General features: G+C 46.9%; 1 protein-coding gene across 1 annotated transcript in view; it reads right to left on the bottom strand.

Moving 5' to 3' along the window:
- Positions 1 to 21,217, bottom strand: part of ACTR5 (actin related protein 5) — a 508,848-nt gene that overhangs the window by 119,207 nt on the left and 368,424 nt on the right. The window contains exon 7 of the mRNA XM_069652370.1: positions 9,425 to 9,564. Coding sequence (XP_069508471.1) covers positions 9,425 to 9,564 — 140 coding nt within the window. The remainder of the gene's footprint in view (positions 1 to 9,424; positions 9,565 to 21,217) is intronic.

The following is a 21,217-nucleotide window of genomic DNA, read 5'->3' as shown; positions in this document are numbered from 1 at the left end:
AACCAATAGTGTTGTCCTAAAGGTTAACAACCTCAACGGACATGTGTACAATGGTTCAAATGATGCACACATTAGGAATTTCAAAACCATGTTGAGGTCCCAGACCAGAACCTGAAAAGCAGAGGGTGGGAACACATTTGTGAGCTCTTTTAGAAATTGCATTCCTCAGATGAGTGCTTGAAGATTGAAAGTGCTGCCAGGTAACCCCTTATGGTTCCAACCTGAAGACATTTGTGTGGTAATGAAAGCAGAAAGGATAGAACATCCGGAGTCGTACATTTAAAAAGATCAACATTCTTTTCCCTGCACCAGTCACAAAACGTATTCCAATGGCAACGGTACAGAGACTTTGTGCTGACCGTCTGGCCGAAAGCAACACCTCCATCACGTCATCCGGGAGGTTCCAATCCTTGTATCTCAACCTTTCATAAACCAAGCGTGAAGGTTGAGAGTGCTGACCTTTGGATGGAGAACCCGACCCTCCTCTTGCGAGAGAAGATCCTCTCTTTGTGGAAGACATACCGGAGGACAGATGGACATGTCCAGAAGGTCCAGGTACCACGTTCTCCTGGCCAAATCCGGGGCAATGAGGATCATGTGGCTACCGAACCGTCTCAACCTCCCGATTACTTGAAGAATGACGGGGACTGGAGGAAATGCATACAGCAGTGGGAGTTCCCAATCCACCATGAACGTGTCTCCTAGAGCTCCTCTGAGGAAATTCCCTTCAACAGTACTGCTCGCACTTCCGGTTGACCCCGGTCGCAAACAGATCCACTTGAGGGGTTCCCCAAAGGTTGAAGATCTCTTAAAGGACTTCCTGAGCTAGTTCTCACTTGTGCGAGACCGTGCTCTACCTTCTTAGAGCGTACGCCGCTGTGTTCTACTCCCCGGCCAGGTGTACTGCCAACAGGGAGATTCCTTCTTGAATAGCCCAATACCAGAGCTGCACTGCCTCTCTACACAGTGGTAGTGACCCTACGCCTCCTCTCATGTTGAAATAGTGCATGGCCACCGTATTGTCCGTCATTAGCAGGACATGCCTTCCCCGTACAGATGGCAGAAAAGCCTTCAGGTCTAGTCCGATTGCTCTCCGCTCCAAAAGATTGATGTGTAGTTTGGATTCCGATGGAGAACAACGACCGCTGACAGTCAAATTGTTGGGGTGAGCTCCCCATCCCATGAGGGAGGTGTCCATCACTACAGTCATCTCTGGCCATGCCAAAAGCATTCTCCAGTCAGAATATTTTCCTTCCAGGCCCACCACAGAAGATCCTGTTGGACATCCATCCCGAGAACTGAGACCATTGCATTCTGAGAGCCCACTAAAGGGACCTCATCCGCAGGCGGGCCTAGGGCACCAGAAAAATGCAGAATGCCATGAGGCCGAGCAACCTCAAAAATTTAAAAGCCGAGAGACTGTGGGCTGGAATTTTGTTACCATCTGGAGATTGCCTTGAGCCCTCACCTTGGGTGGCGAACACTTCTCCAAGAACGTGTTTAAGACAGCCCTGTTGTACTGGAGCTGTTGGGAAGGTGTCATCTGGGACTTCTTGAAATTGAGTGAGAAGCGCAGTCTGTGAAGGGAGTGGCAGGTAACGTTGAGATGACATGGCTTGTTCGGGAGAACGCGCCCTGATCAGCCAATCGTCCAGGTAGGGTGACGCGAATCCTCCCTCTCCTGCGATGCGCTGCCACTACCACTATCAGTTTGGTGAACATCCTTGGGTGGAAGTCAACCCGGCGTACCTCAGGTATTTCCTGTGCTTGAGATGGATCGGCACATGAAAATAAGCATCCTGAAGGTCCAATGACACCAACCAATCCTGCAATTGAAGGGCCTGAAGTATCTGAGAAAGAGGGACCATCTTGAATTTGTCTTTCCTCAGGAACTTGTTCAAGTATCTCAAGTCCAAGATGGGTCTTAGTCCTCCGTCTTTCTTGGGGATCAAAAAATATGGGGAATACCAACCCTTGTTCATCTCCGCTACAGGTTCTATATGACCTTTCTCCAGCAGGGTTAAGATTACCTGCACAAGAAGCAGATCTGGAATCCTCAAAGATTGTTTCCCCGGTGATTTGGTCTGAGGCTGCACTACAAAAGGAAGGCAGTAACCGTGGGCTATCGTTTCCAGAGCCCAAGCATCTGAAGTAATGGCTTGCCATTCGTCAAGATGCTGAGACAGTCTGCCCCCCACTGGTGGATTTTGATGCAAGTCTCAGATCGGTTTTGAAGTGGCTGCTGCAGACGCCGATGGCAAGGAGGATGCAGCTTGAGCTGGCTTGGTACCCCTACCTCGTCCACCACTGGCCATTCCTCTCGCCCTTCCAAATGAGGAGTAGTAACGAAAAGATCGACCCCTCCAAGGTTGTCCGCTAGTATGAAAAGGCTGAGGTTGGCCAACAGCGGCACCTAAAGACTGGGCTGCCGCCTTAGAGGTCTGCAACTTCTCATGGCTCTGGTCAGCCTTGCTGCCAAAAAGATGAGACCCGTCAAATGGCATGTTAAGAAGACGAGCCTGCACATCAGGTGCAAAACCCGACTTGCGCAACCACGCAAACCTATGCATCACGGTGCTCGTAGCCATAGACCTGCTGATGCTATCTGTAGTATCCGCACACGGCTTTCTTTCCGTCCGTAACAATTGCCAGGAAGCTGTTCCTTTCATCCCCTTCCGGAATATGCTCAGCCGCCATAGATGTGCATTCCCACAGAGCGTACGAAAAAGTTTCAAAGGCACAGGTAGAGTTGGCCGACTTCAGCGCCATAGTTCCTGCTGAATATACCCTCTGCGCCCCTCCATCCATGTGCTTATTGCCCTTATCAGGAGGGATGGTAGAGTATGCTGCCTTGTTCGAGGTAGCCATAGCTGACTGGACCACCTGGGATGTTGGGACAGGTAGTCGGGGTCGCTACTGGAAGGGCGTTATTATCTTGCAAGATATTTGTCCACCGCTGGATTAGTCTCCGGGGTCTCCCAATTCCTGGCCACCGTTTTTTGTAGAGCCACATGGAAAGGTAACACAGGATCCATAGGCGGAGCCTGGTCCAAAATGTCGCCAAGATCATCCTGATCAAAATGCTCTGGAGGTTTTGACCAGCCCAAATATTGAACAACTCTAGACATAAGTTGTCGGTAGGAGGCGTCGGCATGCTCCTTGGGCTCTGGCTTGCCGAACTCCATCTCAGGAGAGGTGTCAATAGCACTAGCATTATGCAAAGTGTCAGAGATCTTGCATCCTACTCTCCTCTGAAAAGAGACATTCAGGAGCTTTAGCTATCCCATAATGGAGACCAAAAAAGGGCATCTTCCTCATCCGAACGCTGCTCCTCCTCAGAAATGGAAGTGAGGGACTTAAACAAATCCTTTTTCGGTAGAGGGGCAAACATTTTCTCATGTGTGAAACCAAGAGGCTTTGAAACAGTCGAAGGCGTCGACTTTGACTTAGCCACTGCCATTTTTGGAGGCTCCACAGGCTCTGTGGGCTGAACTGACAAAATCGGTAACGCCATCATCGACTGTTTGTGTTACAGTCCACAATGGTGTGACCCGATAGGTTCCATCGACGGCTTTGGTGCCGAGGGCTTCGACGAACTTGACCATTCACCACGTCTCGAGTGATCTTTTGATACCTTGTCCGATCGAGGCCTCGAGGGCTCTCGATGTGGAACATGCTGTTTACCCGGGCTCGAGAGCACGCAAGTTTCCGGCCAAGACCACTCCTTGCCAGCTTCCACAGAAGGTGCATATAGATCCCTACCGAGTTTGTCAAAGATTTTAAGCATCTCTCTGAGGTGCCGCCTGACGAAGATTACGAGGAAGGCAACCAGCGGTACCTTCTCCTCAAGAGCCTCGACGAGGACGAAGAGTGGTGGGAACCACTATGAGACCTTGAACGCTTGGCCTTCTGCCGAGGAGTCTCGCCTCTTGACTCGTCAGTCGAAGGTCTAGCAGGTCGGGATTTATGGGGTTTGGACACCTTGCATATCTGAAGCTTCCCCTTTTGTTCCTGCAAGGCCTTTCCTGTCATGGATTTACACCTGGAGCACGTATCTGTCTCGTGGCCCTCGCCCAGGCACCACAAATGGACTTGATGCTGGTCCATAATGGACATTTTGGAATTGCAGTTCTTGAACCCGGATCGAGGGGTTGTCGGAGTAGAAGACGAAGACATGTCGAAAAGACAACAGAAAATACTTCACAAGTACGAGGTGCGCTGCGTTTCACGAAGCAAAAACATTTGCGGAAAAACGGAACTGAGGCCATCGGGCGCTGTCGTGCTACTTATAACATCCGATGACGTCATCCACGACACTTCGAGGGACATAGACTTGACGCCACTGACACAGGATGCCCTATGCCGAAAAATGTTTTCAGAAGCTGGACATTACATGTCAATGATGAGGACTACGTTGGAGGATACAATCCATTCGAAATATCATTTATCGATGAGACTGCCAGGGGGTGCTGCACTCATAGCAGTGCGATTGCACACCTAGGCTGTTCAGTCCTGCATAGCCACGATAACCACATCCCTGATTTGTCCCCTTCATCATGCGCACGTGCCGCGTGCATCGAATAGTCAAATCTACGGAGCCTTTCCCATGCATCAGTACATTGGGTCCGCAGCACGAAAAGGTCTGCCTTCACTATAGTGTGTATCTAGAGCCCCCAAGTCATCACGCAGTGTTCGCCCCATAACTCCAGCAATTATCCACCCTTGTCACCATTTTTTGTGCGGATAATTTGTGGGATCAGGGGTGTCTCTGACAGGGTCCATGGGTCAATATCGCCGCAAAAATATGGCAATATTTTTGTATCGCAATATTTTTGCAGGGATATTAACACATGGAACTGTGAAAAGGGCCTGCATTGGAGGCACAGAAATCCGTCGCAAATCCATTTGGAAACTAATCCCACAGCACATGGACAAAACCACAAGGAAAATTAGCAGCCCTAACACATGGCTGCCACCCTGAAAATGGAGAACGAAAAAGGGGGCTGGGCTAAAACCCAGAGAATGGCTGAGGGGAGCTTGTGACCAGGGAGTGCAATGGGAGCCAGAAAGATGTTTCTTAGGATGTAGTCTGGGTATTAAAAGCCCAGTGAGCAAAGAGGAAATTGTAAGGTGTTCAGGTGGAGAACAGACCAGGCAGCGGACGATCGAGCGGAGTGCTGAGGAGACTTGGACTGTTTTGTGAGGCTGCAAGGAATTGTTTGAGAGTGAACTGCACCAGTTGCGTGTAGCATGTTGAAAGGGGCGTGAAAGGTGAGAGAAAGGATAAGAGCTTGGGATAGAGGTGTAGAGGAATTTAGAGAGTAAGTGGGAAGGGTGCAGTCGAGGAGCGAGATGAAAAAGTGACAGGTGCTAGTAGGAGCACTCGTGTGGAGGGCCAAGTGAAGGCGGAAGGTAGTGGGGAAAAGACAGATGGAGATTATGATATGACCAGGGGACAGACAGATGGGGGTCTTTGAGAAAGGTGAGAGAAGAGGTAGAGGAAGGGTGGCCGAAGAAGTGAAAGAAGAAGCGAAGGGGGTAGATCAGGAGAGGGAGAGGACTAGAGAGGGAGGGGGACAGGGAGAGGACCGAGATGGGGACGGAGGGTGGGAAAGGGTAAGTGGGAGCAGGATTGAGAGGTGGGAGAAGTGAATCTTTTGTCAAACAGAACAGGGAACCGCAGAGCAAGGACAGCTGTCTGGGCTACTGAGAGCCTATGTAATGCTAGCTGATGAAGAGTCAATTTCTATCCGTATTAGTTTCATGATGTGTGTTTTTTTGCTAAACAGTATGATGTACAGGCAGCACTAGACACTCTCCTCTAAAGATCACTAACTCTGAACTGGCTCATCAACAACTAAAAAAGTGCATAAAGACAAATAAGTTTGTTGTTTGTGTACATATTCAATAAATAAACGGACTCTGAATGAGTCGAATTGATGATTCCTTACAGAACAGGCGTATGGTTACGAGAAGGGGAAAGATCACTAGTCTCTGAAATTTCAGCATACTGAAGGTAAGTCAGCAATGCAGTGGTGGCTGCTGAATATTTTCACTGGAGGGATGTATATATAAATCCCACTGTAAGGACTGAACAACTTAGCATAGTGTGGGAGCCCGAGACCACCTTGCTAGGGTGCATCTTACAGTCCAGTTTTGTGAAAAAGTAGGTAAAAAGTCATACAATGGCTCTAAGAGAACATGAAAAAGTCCATAAATGATAGGTCACCAACAGTACAGGGGAGCATTTTTCCAATGCATTCTTGTGATGCCAAGTACCAAATTTATGAAGTGCATTGTGAAGACACAACTAGGAATTAATGAAGCGTTTGCCAAATTCTACTCCAGATTGTACTCCCATGACACACAAATAGACAGAGATGAAATTAAAGAAACACTGGATGAGATAGGCCTCCCCAAAATATCCAGCGAACAGAGAGGCACTGGAGATGGAAATCACAGCAGAAGATGCGACAGGAGCAATCAGATCGCTGGCCACCTGTAAGGCTCCCGGAAGTGACGGCCTCCCGACTGAATTTTACAAAAAACATACGAATCCACCCTCATCCCAATCCTCCACGAGGTCTACCTAGAGGCCTACGAAAACGGGGTCTTACCTAACACTATGAAAGAGATAATTATTCCCATGCTCAAACCAAACAAACCACCCACTGACTGACTCTTATCGCCCTCTGGCCATGTTAAATTATGACAGCAAGATTCTCACCACTATACTGGCCAGCAGACTCGCTAGGGTGGTAGGGTCCCTAATCCACGAAGACCAGAATGGCTTTGTTCCAGGACGTAATACCACAGCCAACCTGAGAAGGCTTCAACACATTATGGCCGAAACCTATGAGAATGAAGAAGACCTAGCAGTACCATCACTTGATGCCATCGAGGCCTTTGATTCTATCTTCTGGGAGTGGCTCGTCGAGGTGCTGAGAGGGTTCGGGTTTGGCGAGGGCTTTGTCAGATGGATCACAGTACTCTACAATTCTCCTGTGACAAGAGTTAAAACCGGCAGAACAGTGTCTGAATCCTGGAAAATACAAAGGGGCACCAAACAAGGGTGCCCACTGTCGCCCATGCTATACATATTGGGCCTGGAGCCGATTGCCATATATTTTAGGAAACAGTTCTTTGACGCTGGCATCAAAGTAGGCAACGAACATAACATAATATCCCAATACGCGGACGATGTCCTTTTATACTTGAAAGATCCCCAGATCAACGCACCAATCACATTGGATGTACTAGACAACTATGCAAAATACTCGGGGATCAAATTCAGTAGACTGAAATCCTCTGCCTTAACCTTGGCTAGCCCAAGAGGCCTAGTAGAAACTGATCTTCCGGACATTGGGATAAAGTGGCAACTCGACACGTTTCGGTACCTAGGAATTAATGTGAGCCACACCCCGATGCTCACACACGAGCACAACACGGAAGTAGCAAAAACCAGCCTTCGCAGATCCATGAAATTTTGGTCTAGACTCTCACTTGCAATGGTAGGCAGAGCAGCAATCGTTAAGATTATAGTCCTCCCCCGATTTCTGTATTTCTTCGTCAACATATGCCACTACGTCAGACCGCCATTCTTTACGAAATTGAAGGCACTTATCAAGGACTTCCTATGGGGACCTTCCAGGCATAAATTGACTTTGGCTACCCTATCCCTCCCATACAAGAAAGGGGGAATATAACTCCCAGGCCTCCAGTTGTATTATCTTGCGGCACAGCTTAGCCACGTGACGAAGTGGCTCTCGGACGATCCATCAGCCGAGCTCCCTCCAGAATATTCCCCAAGGAAACTCTTTGGAACCCTCTATGACAATCCCCAGATGCCCCCCTGATCGTCGAACTTGGTAGGCAAATTTGGACCAGAACCTGCTACATCAGGCAGGTGAAACACCCTTACTCTCCGGAGAACCCCATTCTGGTTGACGTGTGCAGAACAGTATCGGATTTCTCCACAGCTAGGAGGTGGGTGGGCTCCGGAATTTACACATGGGGGGATATGTTTGAGGAGGGTGAATTCAAGGATTTTGAGTCACTGCAGGCTAATGAAGGGCTATCAAGCGTCCAGTTTCTCTGGTATCACCAGCTCAAACAAACCGCCAAGAAGATCTGGTGCAGCTGGCCGGAGGAACCCAACCCAGACCCACTGTTACAGGAGATGCACGACCTTACGGATGGCTGGAAACCGTTCTCTTGCCTCTACAAGAGGCTCATCGACAAACCCAACCCCAAAAGTGCGACACTGAAGGCAAAATGGGAAACGGACCTCGAAACTACGCTTACAGACAAGGAATGGGAAAGAACGTTACTATACCCCAAGAAGGTGTAGAGAAACTCCAGATTCGGTCAGATACAACTAAACGTCCTATATCGGACGTATATGACCCCACACAGGGTGGCCTCTTTCAACAAACAAGCCTCCCCGGCTTGCCCATGGTGTGGGAACGACAAAGCTGATCTGATCCACATGTTCTGGACTTGCACCAGGACAATGGCGCTGTGGTCCAAAGTTAAACAGACCTGCACTGATGCCGGGATAAGCAGATATGAATGGACACCCGGGGAATGCTCATTAGGGGTCTACCCCAGACTAAGCAAATACAAACATGTTGTTAAGTTGATGGACATTGCATGTATCCTTACAAAAATAACTTTAGCCATGGCATGAAAGACACCAGGGGGCCCTAGACACAAACGCTGGACGAAAGAGCTAGAGAGATGGACTTCAGCCGAAACCAGAGCCTGGCAAGATGGAATCATCTCTAGCGGAGACATTGCGAGTGGCACTCTAGACTCTTGGAAGGCCCTCCTGAGAGATATACACTTCAGTGCAGACCATAGACCCCACTACTTTGCCATAACTGATCCCTCGCACTCGCCTGGATATGGTGATCTTCTTGACCGAGATCCCTCCCACTTCCCGTGATATCGGAACCCCTATTTGCAGCCATGCCCACCTAAGAGGAACTGTTTCGCATGAAGACTGTTGTTTATGTTTATTGTTTTAGTTAATTTTCTTGTATTTGTATGCATCCAATACAAATGCCAATAAAATACGTTTAAAAAAAAAATTGAAGTGCATTGTCACTGTAAAACACTTCAGGATGAATGTGTCCACAACATATGCCAGTATTTTACTACTATAAGAGGTTAAATGCTTGTTATGCCAATTATTACCAGTATTGCTACTGCAATAACACTCCTGTTGGCTGTGCCCAGTATTGAAGTATAGTGTCTTCTGGGGACAAACCCCAATCATGCAGAAGCAACATTTGCAGTACTATTTATTAACATCTCATCCTCTAGGGGTAGCTCCGATGGTTTGCTGCCTGATACACAAGACTGGTTTATAGCTTTACTTTGGTTTCCTGCTCCGCTGTCCCAGCTTCTCCCGCACACTCACCTGTCCAAAACATACTGCATGGTCTCTGCAATTCCAGCCTGCTCTTCTCCTATCAGGGAAGGCTGGAAGATAATCTCCGGCACTCTGATCCTTTCAGTCTCCAGATACATCTGGTGATACTCTGCCAGGTTAAACGCGGGCTTGTAAGAGAAAGGAAAACTGATAAGCAATAGAATAAAAAAAAAAAAGAAATCCAACAGTTACAATAGTTCCTATATATTTGCATTCGCAGAATATTTATACTAGAACAACTCAGGCACTTTAAATGATCATAATCGGGTGAAGAGAGGATCCCAGGAATGCCCTTCTCGCCCCCAGATTCATGACTAGACAAAGAGCCAGAAACGCTTGCAGCCACCCATCTTATTTCAGACAAATCCTGAGTGCACCAAAGATTTTATGGCTGGCTGAGAGGATATCTTTCTGTGCATTTGTCAGACAGAATACAATACATATCTTCACCGGTATAGGGGAAGAAACAGATCATGAACGGTAACACCTTGATGGACAGTTTCAATTAAGCACCAAGAAGCCACGATGCCGACGTCACTAGTGACACCTCAACGTAGCAGCGTTAGTCATGAAGCACACACACAGTCCTGCATCGCATTACACAGACACACACGAAGAACATGCTTCCACAGTGTCAGGATCCCATGGCATATTTCCACATTGTTAAAGAGACATTACACTAGAAAATGTTCATTTAAGAAATTTCATCATCACATATATATGTAAGAGTAATGGGTGAGTGAAGTTTGAGTGTTAGTTCTGAATTTCACATCTTATTGTTTACCTAAAATTCCTTAATTTTAAACTATGCAGGAAGTGCCTAATTTCCCAAGCCAAAATGGTGGCTCTGTTCCATAACAGTGATTGGAGAAATAGTGCTGTGAGGTAGCTTGGAACTTTCATCAAGATTCTAAACTGCCTTTCATTCCAGTTCCCAAAGAGAAAGGTTGTTGAAAACTATAGCTCCCTAGATATTTAGTTTTAAGAAGTTTTAGAATTCCTTTTTGAGTAAATCCTAGATGATAACTCTACAGAAAGATATCTTCAAGAAGAAGTCATCATTATATACAAGAATATTTACAGATGAAGCAAGCTAAGTCTTTCTATCTGAAAAGTTCATCTTTTTGACTGAACTCAACTATGAGTTATTAACAAGGAAACTGTAATATCTGCATTTTGGTTTATGATTTGAAAAGAACTATTATTTGCACTGCGCAAGTTTGGAGAATGAAATTTAATATTGCATTTATTTTTTCTCGCGACTTCGTGTTAGCGTATTGTATTGCGTAGGTTTTATTTTCAGTAGTGTTTATTTCGATTCTGTTTTCTTAGGAGTTGCGCGTGTATTCTGCATCATTTTCGCAGTATTTTCTTGTTACACGCGCAACTCGTTTATAATTGAGTAAACGGTAATTTTAGTTAGAGTAAGTGACCCGCGTGCGTCTGTTGCGTGCGTCCCGATAGTATTGATTTACTTCCTGGTTTGGCGTCTAGTCGTTTCTAGTGACGTAGTGGACGTTGTTTGAAAAAAACTCTATAAAACTCAGTGTTCTAGTTTTAAATTGTTGAGTTAATATTGCGGAGAGTTTTTTCTGGGTTACCAGTATTTATTAGGGCGCGGTTCTATTTTTTGCTTTGTGTCTTCATTTTTCTCTACTCCGTTCTGTTTGCGCGTAATGTCGCGTCCTGCAGACAAGTTATATTTTTTGTTCTCAGTGCTTAATAGTTATCCTTTATCTAAAGAACTTGAGAAGTCTACAGAGTTGAATAAAATTACACATGGATACATTATTCCTCAAGAATTACAATAAATAGAAAGCTGGAAGTTTCTACAAAGAATAACTTTAATTATTTCATGAATTTTAAGAACTATAATTGAACTATTTCGTCAAAGCAATTTCAATTCAGATTTTCAGCAACACTTAAGTCAAGAAAAAACTACCAAGGTTCTATGAACAATTGAAATATTATATAATATTTGAAGACTTAATGAAAAGTGTTTCATAAAATTGATGCCCATCAGCAATCTAGCATAGGCAGCAGGTAAAGAGAAAATAAGGTTTAAAATTAAATATATATATATATATATATATAGACTATATTAAGAGTAGAGTATTTTTAACCCGTATATTCTTGTTTTAAGATTTTGACAGACACAGCTTAATGATGAAAACTAAATCAATTCAGCAATAAAGAAAAATCATCTACGGAGTCAGAGTAGCTGAAAACCAAGAATCAGGGAGCCAGTATCTTGAGAGCCAGTGAAGATCTGCAGTTGTTATTTTATCCTCTATTCCCCTTTCCCCTTGGGTTTGCCGGTTTGGTAATTTTAAGTATTGAGGATTGTTGAGCTGGCATATCAAGGGGGTCTGGTGGGCCAGCATCACTCCTGCAAGAAGATAAAGACAGAGTCTGACACACAGTTCTATAGCTAGAGGACATATACATGCTGTCAATGCGTTTATTATTTTTTCATTAGCCAAATACAGTAACACAGAAAGGCTAACAAGATCCTGAGCAGATGCTTATGCGAAATAGGCGTATGGAACTACAGGAGTACATATGGAGCCTGATAAAACCATGTGTGACTAACTTCTAGGTTACCTAGCATGTAGAAATCATACAATGAAGTACAAGGAAAATTAGAGAGGGCCTCAAAGATATAGAGCCTGAGACGAAGAGAGTTAATTCAAGCTGCACAGAGCACAAAGCAGACTCACAGCCAAGGTCAGAGATACACAGACACATTCCAATCTTAAGACGACAAGGGGACCCAGCTGAAGAGAAACTGAATAAATCCTCAAATGTAAGCTCATGAGTTGAATATTGTGATCCCTAAGCACAGGATGCAGCTGAACGAAACAATGGGCATTCACTCGTGGTGGGAAAGCAAAGCCGGTCCCGGCAGACCCAGACAAATTAATCAACAAGTGTTGCAACATCAGTGCGCATTCTCGTAGGAAGAGGGCATACACTGACATTTACAACACAGGCACAATCGTTCACATCACCTTGAAGAGGTGCAAAGCGAGTTGAGAACTCAATCGAGACCCAGTCCTGGGGAGATCAGCTCTAGCCAATCAGAGAATCGGAACTCACGGGTGCATTGAATGGGGCAAGGGCCAATAGTAAGCCTGTTACTCTGCAACAGTGTAATCAAGAGTTTCTTGGGGACAGGACAGGCCAGCCACCTGGCATGCAAGGATCAGTAGAATAACCTCTATAGGGTACCTCCATAGGTAATAGTCTAGATACCAAATCCTCTATGCAGATAGGTTTTTAGGCAAGGGGCCAGGTGGCGATGCAATGCTTGTACAAAATGGAGCACACACCATGGAGAGCTGGGATATATTGGAGAATCTTCAGTGTCTTGTATTGATCCCTGTTGGTTTCTGCAATAAACAGCAGTTCTAACTTGCTGTTGGCCGAGTCCTCTGTTTATTCTGGGGAAGGGAGTTGGGCCCTTGAGAGTAAGGCCATGTCTCAGCCATCCTCTAGTATACCTGGAAGAACTACCCCAACAAGTTGGCAGCAGAGGTAATGTTTAGGTACACTAGCCCGGCTCAAATCCAACTCTCCCGCAGCAGATCCCCTTGCGTTAGAGAAGACAGGGAACGCATGCCCCACAGAAAGGCTATCAGGGGCCAGCCTGGGAAAAATCCCTTCCCGAAGTCTGTGAGGCGTCCAGCAGACCAGGAAGGCAAAGGGGCAGCTTTCGGGGATCCGTCAGCCGAGCAGCGTCAGCAGACCACACGGTGTAGGTATTGACCAAGCCGCACAGCAACTGGGGTTTGAGGGAGGGTATGGGGTATTGTTAAGCATCGTCAAGTATTGTCAAGCACAGTTGAGATTAGTAGAGACAGGAGCGGAGGTAGATGTCATTATTTGTGGCTACGGCCGAGGTAAAAGTTTCTGGTGAACAACCTAGACTATGGACTTGAGCGCACGGATGACAGAAGTTATGTAAATAGTGGATTCCCTTGGGATGGGTGTTTTATCTCTGGTCCCAGATGACGGTATCCCCGTAAGGTTTAGCAAGGGAGCAGACCCAGATTGCAGAAGGTGATTTAAATGGTTAAGTCTCGAAGAGACATTTTGCTTGTTTGGCCACGCAACAGGTACAGATCGCACACAGAATAATAGTAGTGTACTCTGCTAGGAGGCAGGAAGACCGCTCTGGGGGTTGTGTGGGGATTGTGTGCATCTTTGGGGCAACAGGGTAATAGCACTGTGCATGCTGCATTTGATTTTCTAGCACTACCTTGTATAATAAATTGGCGACGTCACCCGTTGGTTTTTACATAAGACGTAGAGAACACGAGACAGTAAGGAGCTAGCGTTGGAAAGCTTATGATTGATAGTCGAGGTGAACCAGTGGCGGGGCACGGAAGGCGCATGCGTGAGATTCGTGGGTGTGCCTGGCGAGGCAAGTATTGTGAAAGGGGTGGTGCACGGAGCATGCACGACAGGTTGTGGAGCCAAAGAGGCTCATAGTGACTGTAAAACATTGTGATTACACTGTGTTTCTTCCTTAACAGTGGACTATCAAAATCCTCAATTTGAGGTCAAGTTAAAAGCGAAAGCGATGTATCAAGGAAGTGCAGGGGTGATATGCCCCTACCGCACCTGTGTAAGACCCGCCCACCTTACACAGACAAGATTTGCAAATACAGCAAAGAATGGACTCAAAGCAAAGAGTAAGTTAACTAAACCATGGCCACCATGCGGAAGTTTCTCCAAGGATGTGCAGCAATCACTTTTGACACATACAAGGTACCTACAAGGGGAAGTGGTTAGTAAGCCGCATGGCGATATTTGAATTGTGGAGGATGTTTCATTAGGGCGAGGTGGATGCAGTGAGGCGGCAGTGGATGCTGAGCTAGCATAAGGTGCAGGGGCCCGCAGCCCCACCTGCCCTTCCAAGCAAGGTCTCTGACGACACAGACGATGGACAGGGGATGTACCCATTACAGGAGCTAAAGGTGGCAGAGGGGTTTTCGAACCAGATATATAAACCCCCAACGTATACTCGGGAGGAGGGACATAAAGGCACAGGACAGCAAACCAGCGAAAGGGGAGCGAGCAGTGATGTGCAGAAGGGCACAAAGGAGGGGTTAGGGGGCATAGCCACAAACGAGTGTGTAAGGGGACAGAGCCTCCTGAAACTGGACAAGACGTATGGAGAGACAGAGGGAGCAACAAAAACAATAGAAGAACTTAAGGAGAGTAGCGAAACAAGTGATTGGGCAGAGATAATGGAGAAGACCGACAGAAAGAAGAGGGAAAGAGAACAGAATAGAGAGGGAGTGCAGAGGGAGGAAGAGAAGGAGCAGTGGGAAAGTAAGAGAAGGGAAGGGAGCAAGAAGAGATTGAGAGACGGAGGGAAGCAGAGGAGAAGGAAGAACGCATGAAAGTTGCAGGAAGAGAGAATAACAGGAGCGCGCATGCAAGGCAGAGGAGGAGGATCGCACAATAAGGGACATAAAGACACGAGAGACACTGAGCATGGGAAATGAGAGTAGGATGGGGAGGACAAGCAGAGCCAGACAGCACAACCACACAGTGTAGAATTACCACTGTACCGGACAGAGCAGGCCTAGGATCCTATGGGGGAGGGAGCAGACAACTTGCAGGACATCAACCTCACCATGAAGCCTAACGTAGACGACATTAGGAGACTGAGCTTCGTGGATGAACTTTGCAGTAATCTGGGCTCTGGTTCGGACAACGAAAGAAGGAATAGTGGGGTCGAGGTAAGTGAGCGATTCAAGCCTCAGTCCACAGGGAAAGGTGCAGACAAACATGTGACATGGGAAAAAGGGACTTTTACAGTGGGAACTAAGGGGACAATCGAACACCGAGGTCAGTTGACTAGTTCTGCAATATCGAACCAGTGCCATATGTTGAGAGAGATCTTCCAGGGCGAAGGAAGGGGGAGACAGCTATAGCATGTCCCCCCCATGATCCTTTCTCTAGATCCGACGACTGCGCTCGAATATCAATAAGAGAACCAATAGATGTGTACACAGACATTAGAAACGCCGACAGGCAGTTCAGAATGACCAGAGGAGCGAGTGGGGGGGTAGCGTTTACACAAATCCCCCTACTGGAAAAGAGAGGGGGGCAACCTCAGAACATTCCATGTAAGCCCATTGACAAGGAGAACGTGAGAGGTAGACTACCTTTGTTAATCGTGGGTGGGGCGAAATGGCTATATGAGATGGAAAGTATGACAGTGGGACAGAGACTAGCAACAAGGGACGTAAAAACGCCACTAGTGGCAATCCTTGGAGAAGCCACTGATAATGTATGGAAAAGGGCAGGTATTAATGACAAGGGGCACAATGGTTCACCGTTTGCAAGTTGCATAGCTGCCGTATGGCAAGCCTTAAGGATAATACCCTGACATGTCAGACATTGGTGCAATTATGGCCCACAAGATGTGGCTAGACGAAGACCCTTTACACTATATTCACAGCTTTGGCACTTTGAAACGTGAGAACTGTGGGACAAAACAGTAGCAGTATTTTACCACATATGCCTGGGACTACCCAAACCAGCCCAGAAACAGCTGAGGAAGTTAGTAGGCATGGAGGCAAAACCTTGACCAGAAATACAGCTTATGATAGTACACCACTGTAGGCTCTTGCAGGAGAAAATTCGGAAGAAGGCAGAGGAGAGAAAGCTAGAGGAAGCGAAATTAGTGCAGAAGAAACTATCAAAGTATGCATTGGAAGGGGTGGTACTGACAAGCGCAGTCACACAGGGGACTCAACAAGAGCAAAACACACCGCCGCGGGAGGATTCATGGGGTGGGGGAACGTGCAGCAAGGGTTTCGAGAAAGAGGGGGGCCATCCAGAGGATGAGGGTATGGGCCACAGATCCATCACAACCAAGGGGGCCTGCCAGGGGGGTTTCGAGGATATGAGCCACAGGTGCAGCAGGGCCTGGGGGACTGTGCAGGGGTTTCCAAGGGCAAGGGAGGAAACCACTTAGAAACCACACTGCTGGCCTTGCGGGCAGATGGGGCACATGTAGAGTGCGCAGAAGCAGGGGGAGCAGGAGAATTGGGAAGCACAGTACCAGCAAGTATATCAGGAGGACCAAGATGACTATTACACCCAGGACCAACCACAGCTACAGCAGGGACAGACACAGTACACATCTGCAGGTACACCAGCCCATGACTCAAATGCAAGCACCCAAATAACTATCAGCCCAGATTCGAGGCAGCACGGAGCAGGTGCCACAGATACAGAACAGTGTGCAGCCACACGAGGGCACATTGTCACACATGGACTCCATGGCAACGGTCCCCGTTAGAAAACTGGGGAGGAGGTCACCATGGTGGGAAACAATTCATTTTCAGAGAATGGCATGCCCTTATAACCTCAATAGGACAGCCCACAGACTGACTTGATATGTTCCATATTGTTGATCACACCCAACCCTGTGGAGGAGCCTTACATAGGGGTGGTGATGGGTGAAAAAAACGTTTTCTTTTCTTGTAGACACAGCAGCAACAAGGTCCTGCATTCGAGAGGGAACATTTACGTTGTCAGGCAAAGTCATGAATACTCACGGATTCTGTGGGGTATGGGAAGTGGTTCCTTTTACAGACAAGATATCCCTTTCTATAGGGGAACATGATTTATCTCGGCCTTTATTTTACTCAGTAATCCAATCATTCCTACACAATAGATCCTTGAGGGTCTTTGCACCTGCAGCCTCGGCTGAGACATCTCCAGTCACCTGCAGAGTCCCCCAGGGATCATGCGCGTCTCCGACCTTATACAATGTGTTTACTAAACCATCGTTCGATGACCTTGACTATTTGGGTGTGACCTACACTAATTATGCGGATGACACCCAAATACTCATCCCCATCACAGGGGATTACGCCACTGACTCTAAAGCAATAAACGATATCTACCTTATCATACAAGCCTGGATGGCCAACTACAGGCTCCGTCTTAACGATAAGACAGAGTTACTCCTCCTAGGATCTCAAACAAAACTCAACAAACTAGAGGATCAGTTCAACTCCTTCAATATAGACGGCAACCTCATCAAGGTATCCAAGGACGTGAAAACCCTGAGTAAGACTCCGCACTAACGTTAACAAGACAAATGAATGCAACAGCATCCTCCACAGCCTTCACCTGTACATTAATCACTTCCTGCAGACCATTCTTAACCTCTGCAAATTGCATTTCAGTAGCCAGAGCACTAGTCCTATCTAAACTGGACCATTGCAATGCTCTCTACTTGGGTGACAACCAAAGGAACATAAATAAAATGCAAGTTATACAAAATAACGCTATCAGATCAGCACTGAACATTCCTAGATCCCACCACATTTCCACATCCAGACGTAACTATCCATCAATCAAAGGATTGCTTTCAAAACACTATCACTCACTCACAAGTGCCTCACAAACCAAGCGCCAAGATACCTCTCTAATGTCATGATCCCTACCCCTAACCCCAATGGGCAAGTCAGTCTTCCCCTTGAAACCAAGTTAGGGTCTCCTATTATGGCCTCAAAGGCCTTGCCAAAGTCAGTCCTGGCGCCAGGCTCATGCTTAATGTGGAGGTAATATGGGGGCCTGGACTCTGTAATGGGCTGGGTCCAACATGGAGCCTCCCACATAGCTCAGTTCCAAGAACTGAGCCATGCGGTCCAGTGTTTTGGGTGTGGTCGGGCCTTGGAATACCTGGGGCTATATAAGCCACGCCAAACAGAGGAACACGCTTTGCGGTGCTGTTAGCAGCGTGACGCTCACTGTGCCCGGCTCTGCCTCCTGAATTCCTTACCTGATGAATCCTGGCATTGCGCACCCTGGAAGAACAAGAACATCATTACTACAGCACTTACCTGTCAGTAGCATCCTGTCTTCGGTCCATCTCTTACTCAGTCCAGAGAACACCAGCATCTAGGCGCTGCATCCTTCTCCAGAACACCAGCATCTAGGCACCGCATCCTTGTCCGGAGCACAGCAACCGAGAAAAAACAGCATTATTGAGCAGCTAATCATTCTTGTTAAGGAAGTACAAGACTCTTACCTGATTCGAACGTCTCATGGTCGGCATCTGTTCTGGATCATAGCGACCTGCAAGCAAGACAAGAGAAACAGGTTAGCATAAGAAAGGCAAATTAACGCCACGCACCACACAGTACTTTTGGAATAACGTTGTGCAACGCACATTCGTTCACCAATTCCTGCTCCACGCCGATCCGCATGGCAACGCCAAGATCGCTTTCCACACCTAGAGGAAAGAAAACAGACATTAGCAAATGTATAAAGGAGGAACAAAGAAAGAAGAGAGACTGAAAAAATCAAAACTGTGAAGAAACAACCTACCTTAACAGAGTTGGAGTCACAGCAGGACTGGACTCGAACAGGGCTCGCACCAGTGAAGTAACTCCGTCGCAACACGCCCGCTCCATCTACGCGCCCCTGCATGGAGAGGCAGGACGGAGAGCACTTTGTACAAAAAAATCAAGGTGAGGACAGGTCTGAGGGAGGGTCTGGTTTTCAAGGGAGGCGAGGGGGTTAAGCAGAAAGGAACAATTAAGTTTGAACCCAGCACTCTTGTATTGCAGGCCCAACTCTTTGACGCATTACCAAGCGAAGAGGTTCGAGAGGGAGCGAAGGGTCCAACCAGGCTTAGTGGTATCCCCGTGGATACCAGGTGAGCGTTACATCCAACAACTTTTCACACCACATCTCTAGCCACCCCACCAGATCTGCACAGACACACTGCCTTAATCTCCCAGAATACAAACTACAGAAGGCAGGAGGGAGCAGCTTCCCTGTCCTTGCAGCTAAATTGTGGAACACCTTACCATTAAATCTAAGAGCTGAACCATCCTACTTTATATTCAGGAAAAACATGAAAACAAGCGTCTTTCGAGCAGGAGATCTAGCAAACCTCTCTTTCATCACGATTACCTTCCCACTGTATTATACTTCAGCGAACCTACTGCACCCTCTATCCTGTATACAACTGTTTAATATGTATATCTTATCTATGTAATTCTATATATTGCTGTAACAGATGTGTATGCAAGATATGCGCTCAGATACCCCAGGGCTTGGTGCGCTTTATAAATAAATACAAATACTCTCGACAGACATCTGTAAATATACTGGGATACATTTGAGCAGACTAAACATGACAATTTCATTCACAGACAAGGGGATAGTGTGCTCTACACCAGGGTTACATTTTCTTAGGCAAGAGATCATTCAAGCCTATTGTGTACGCGAGGTGCAGAGGGGGGATGCCAGTAGACAAGGAGCTGTGCCAGTACGGGACTGAGATTGCAATTGCATGGCTTCCAGGGATTCAAGGGAAGATGTGGCGCGCTCCAAATGAGTATTTGTTCAGACCACAGATACCATTGGATGAGGCAGAGGGGACAATAGTGCCAATAGAGATCGAGGCAGTGATTGTGAGGGACGAGTGGATAGCAGTACATTGATGGATGACCCAGGACAACCATGGTGAGCAGCGACCGCTGTAGCTGCAGCTACAGACTAAACACAGTGACAGCTGAAGAACAATTCAGAGACGAACGGTCAGAGCAGGAAATGGTGTTCCAGATGAGTACGACATATTGGTTGAAGACACTAAAGAGAGGTACCGCAGAGGATGGCAATGGCGCTGGAAACACCACCATCCTTCTGCGAGGAGGATTTGGCCAAGGCGCCCAGCATTCTATAACACACAGGTCCCTATGATGTGGGGCTTCCAAAAGGAGTGGGGGAAGGGGGTGAAGATGAAGCTGAAACCAGGAACAATTTTACCCAGAGTCAAACAGTACCCACTCTCAAAAAAGACAGACAGGGGTATTTATGATACGATTACAGCACTAGTGGAGAGAGGCATTCTAATACCAACAGAATCACCATGTAACACCACTGTGTAGCCAGTTAAGAAAGCAAAGGGGGGGTCGGAGGGGATCACAGCATTTTATCCAGGACCTGTGCCCCCTTAATCGCATTGTAGAAGGAGAGGATCCTCTGGTTTCAAATCTACTGACGATTTTGTGCAGCATTCCGGCGTACATCCAGACTCACAGGATTTGACTGCCTTTATGTATAGAAACCATAAATGGAAACATACAAGACTTCCTCAGGGATAGTGAAAGTCACCTTCCATATTAAATAGGATCCTCCAGATGGACCTAGGCAATGTACAGATGGAGCGCATGGTCATACAGTATGTAGACGTCATTTTGATTTGTAGTAATTACTCAGTGTACATGCTGACAGCGTTAGCTGACAAGGTATACAAGGTGGACAAAGCAAAACTACAATATTAGAAGGAAGTACTATACATTGGACACATTTCACAAAATGGCCGACCAGTGACGCCAGAAAGGGCAGAGACGATAAGCAAGACAGCAAACCAGACAACAGTAAGAGATGCACCAGTTTTTGGGGTTGTGGAATTACTAGAGGGCATGGGTGTTTGATTACAGCACTTACACCAGGCCTTCACTGGGTGCTCTGAAGGAAGCACAAAAGGGACACAAGACAATAAAATGGACAACAGAAATGTCTGAGACATTTGATGAGCTGAAAGAAGCAATATACACAGCTCCAGTGTTAGGCATCCCAGACTATAAAAAAGGAATTCTTATTCTCACACACCGATGGGACCAGTGATTAGAGAACACTATCCTCGAGAACAAGCTTTGGCTGCCGCAACCTTAGCAGTGGACAAATAAGCAGGGACAACCATGGGGTGCAGCATCACTCTACGTTGAG

This window comes from Ambystoma mexicanum, chromosome 3p (assembly GCF_040938575.1).
Source record: "Ambystoma mexicanum isolate Mex_15411 chromosome 3p, UKY_AmexF1_1, whole genome shotgun sequence".
NCBI lineage: Eukaryota > Metazoa > Chordata > Amphibia > Caudata > Ambystomatidae > Ambystoma > Ambystoma mexicanum.
The sequence above is the reverse complement of the archived record's forward strand: the minus strand, read 5'-3'. Positions and strand labels throughout refer to the sequence as shown.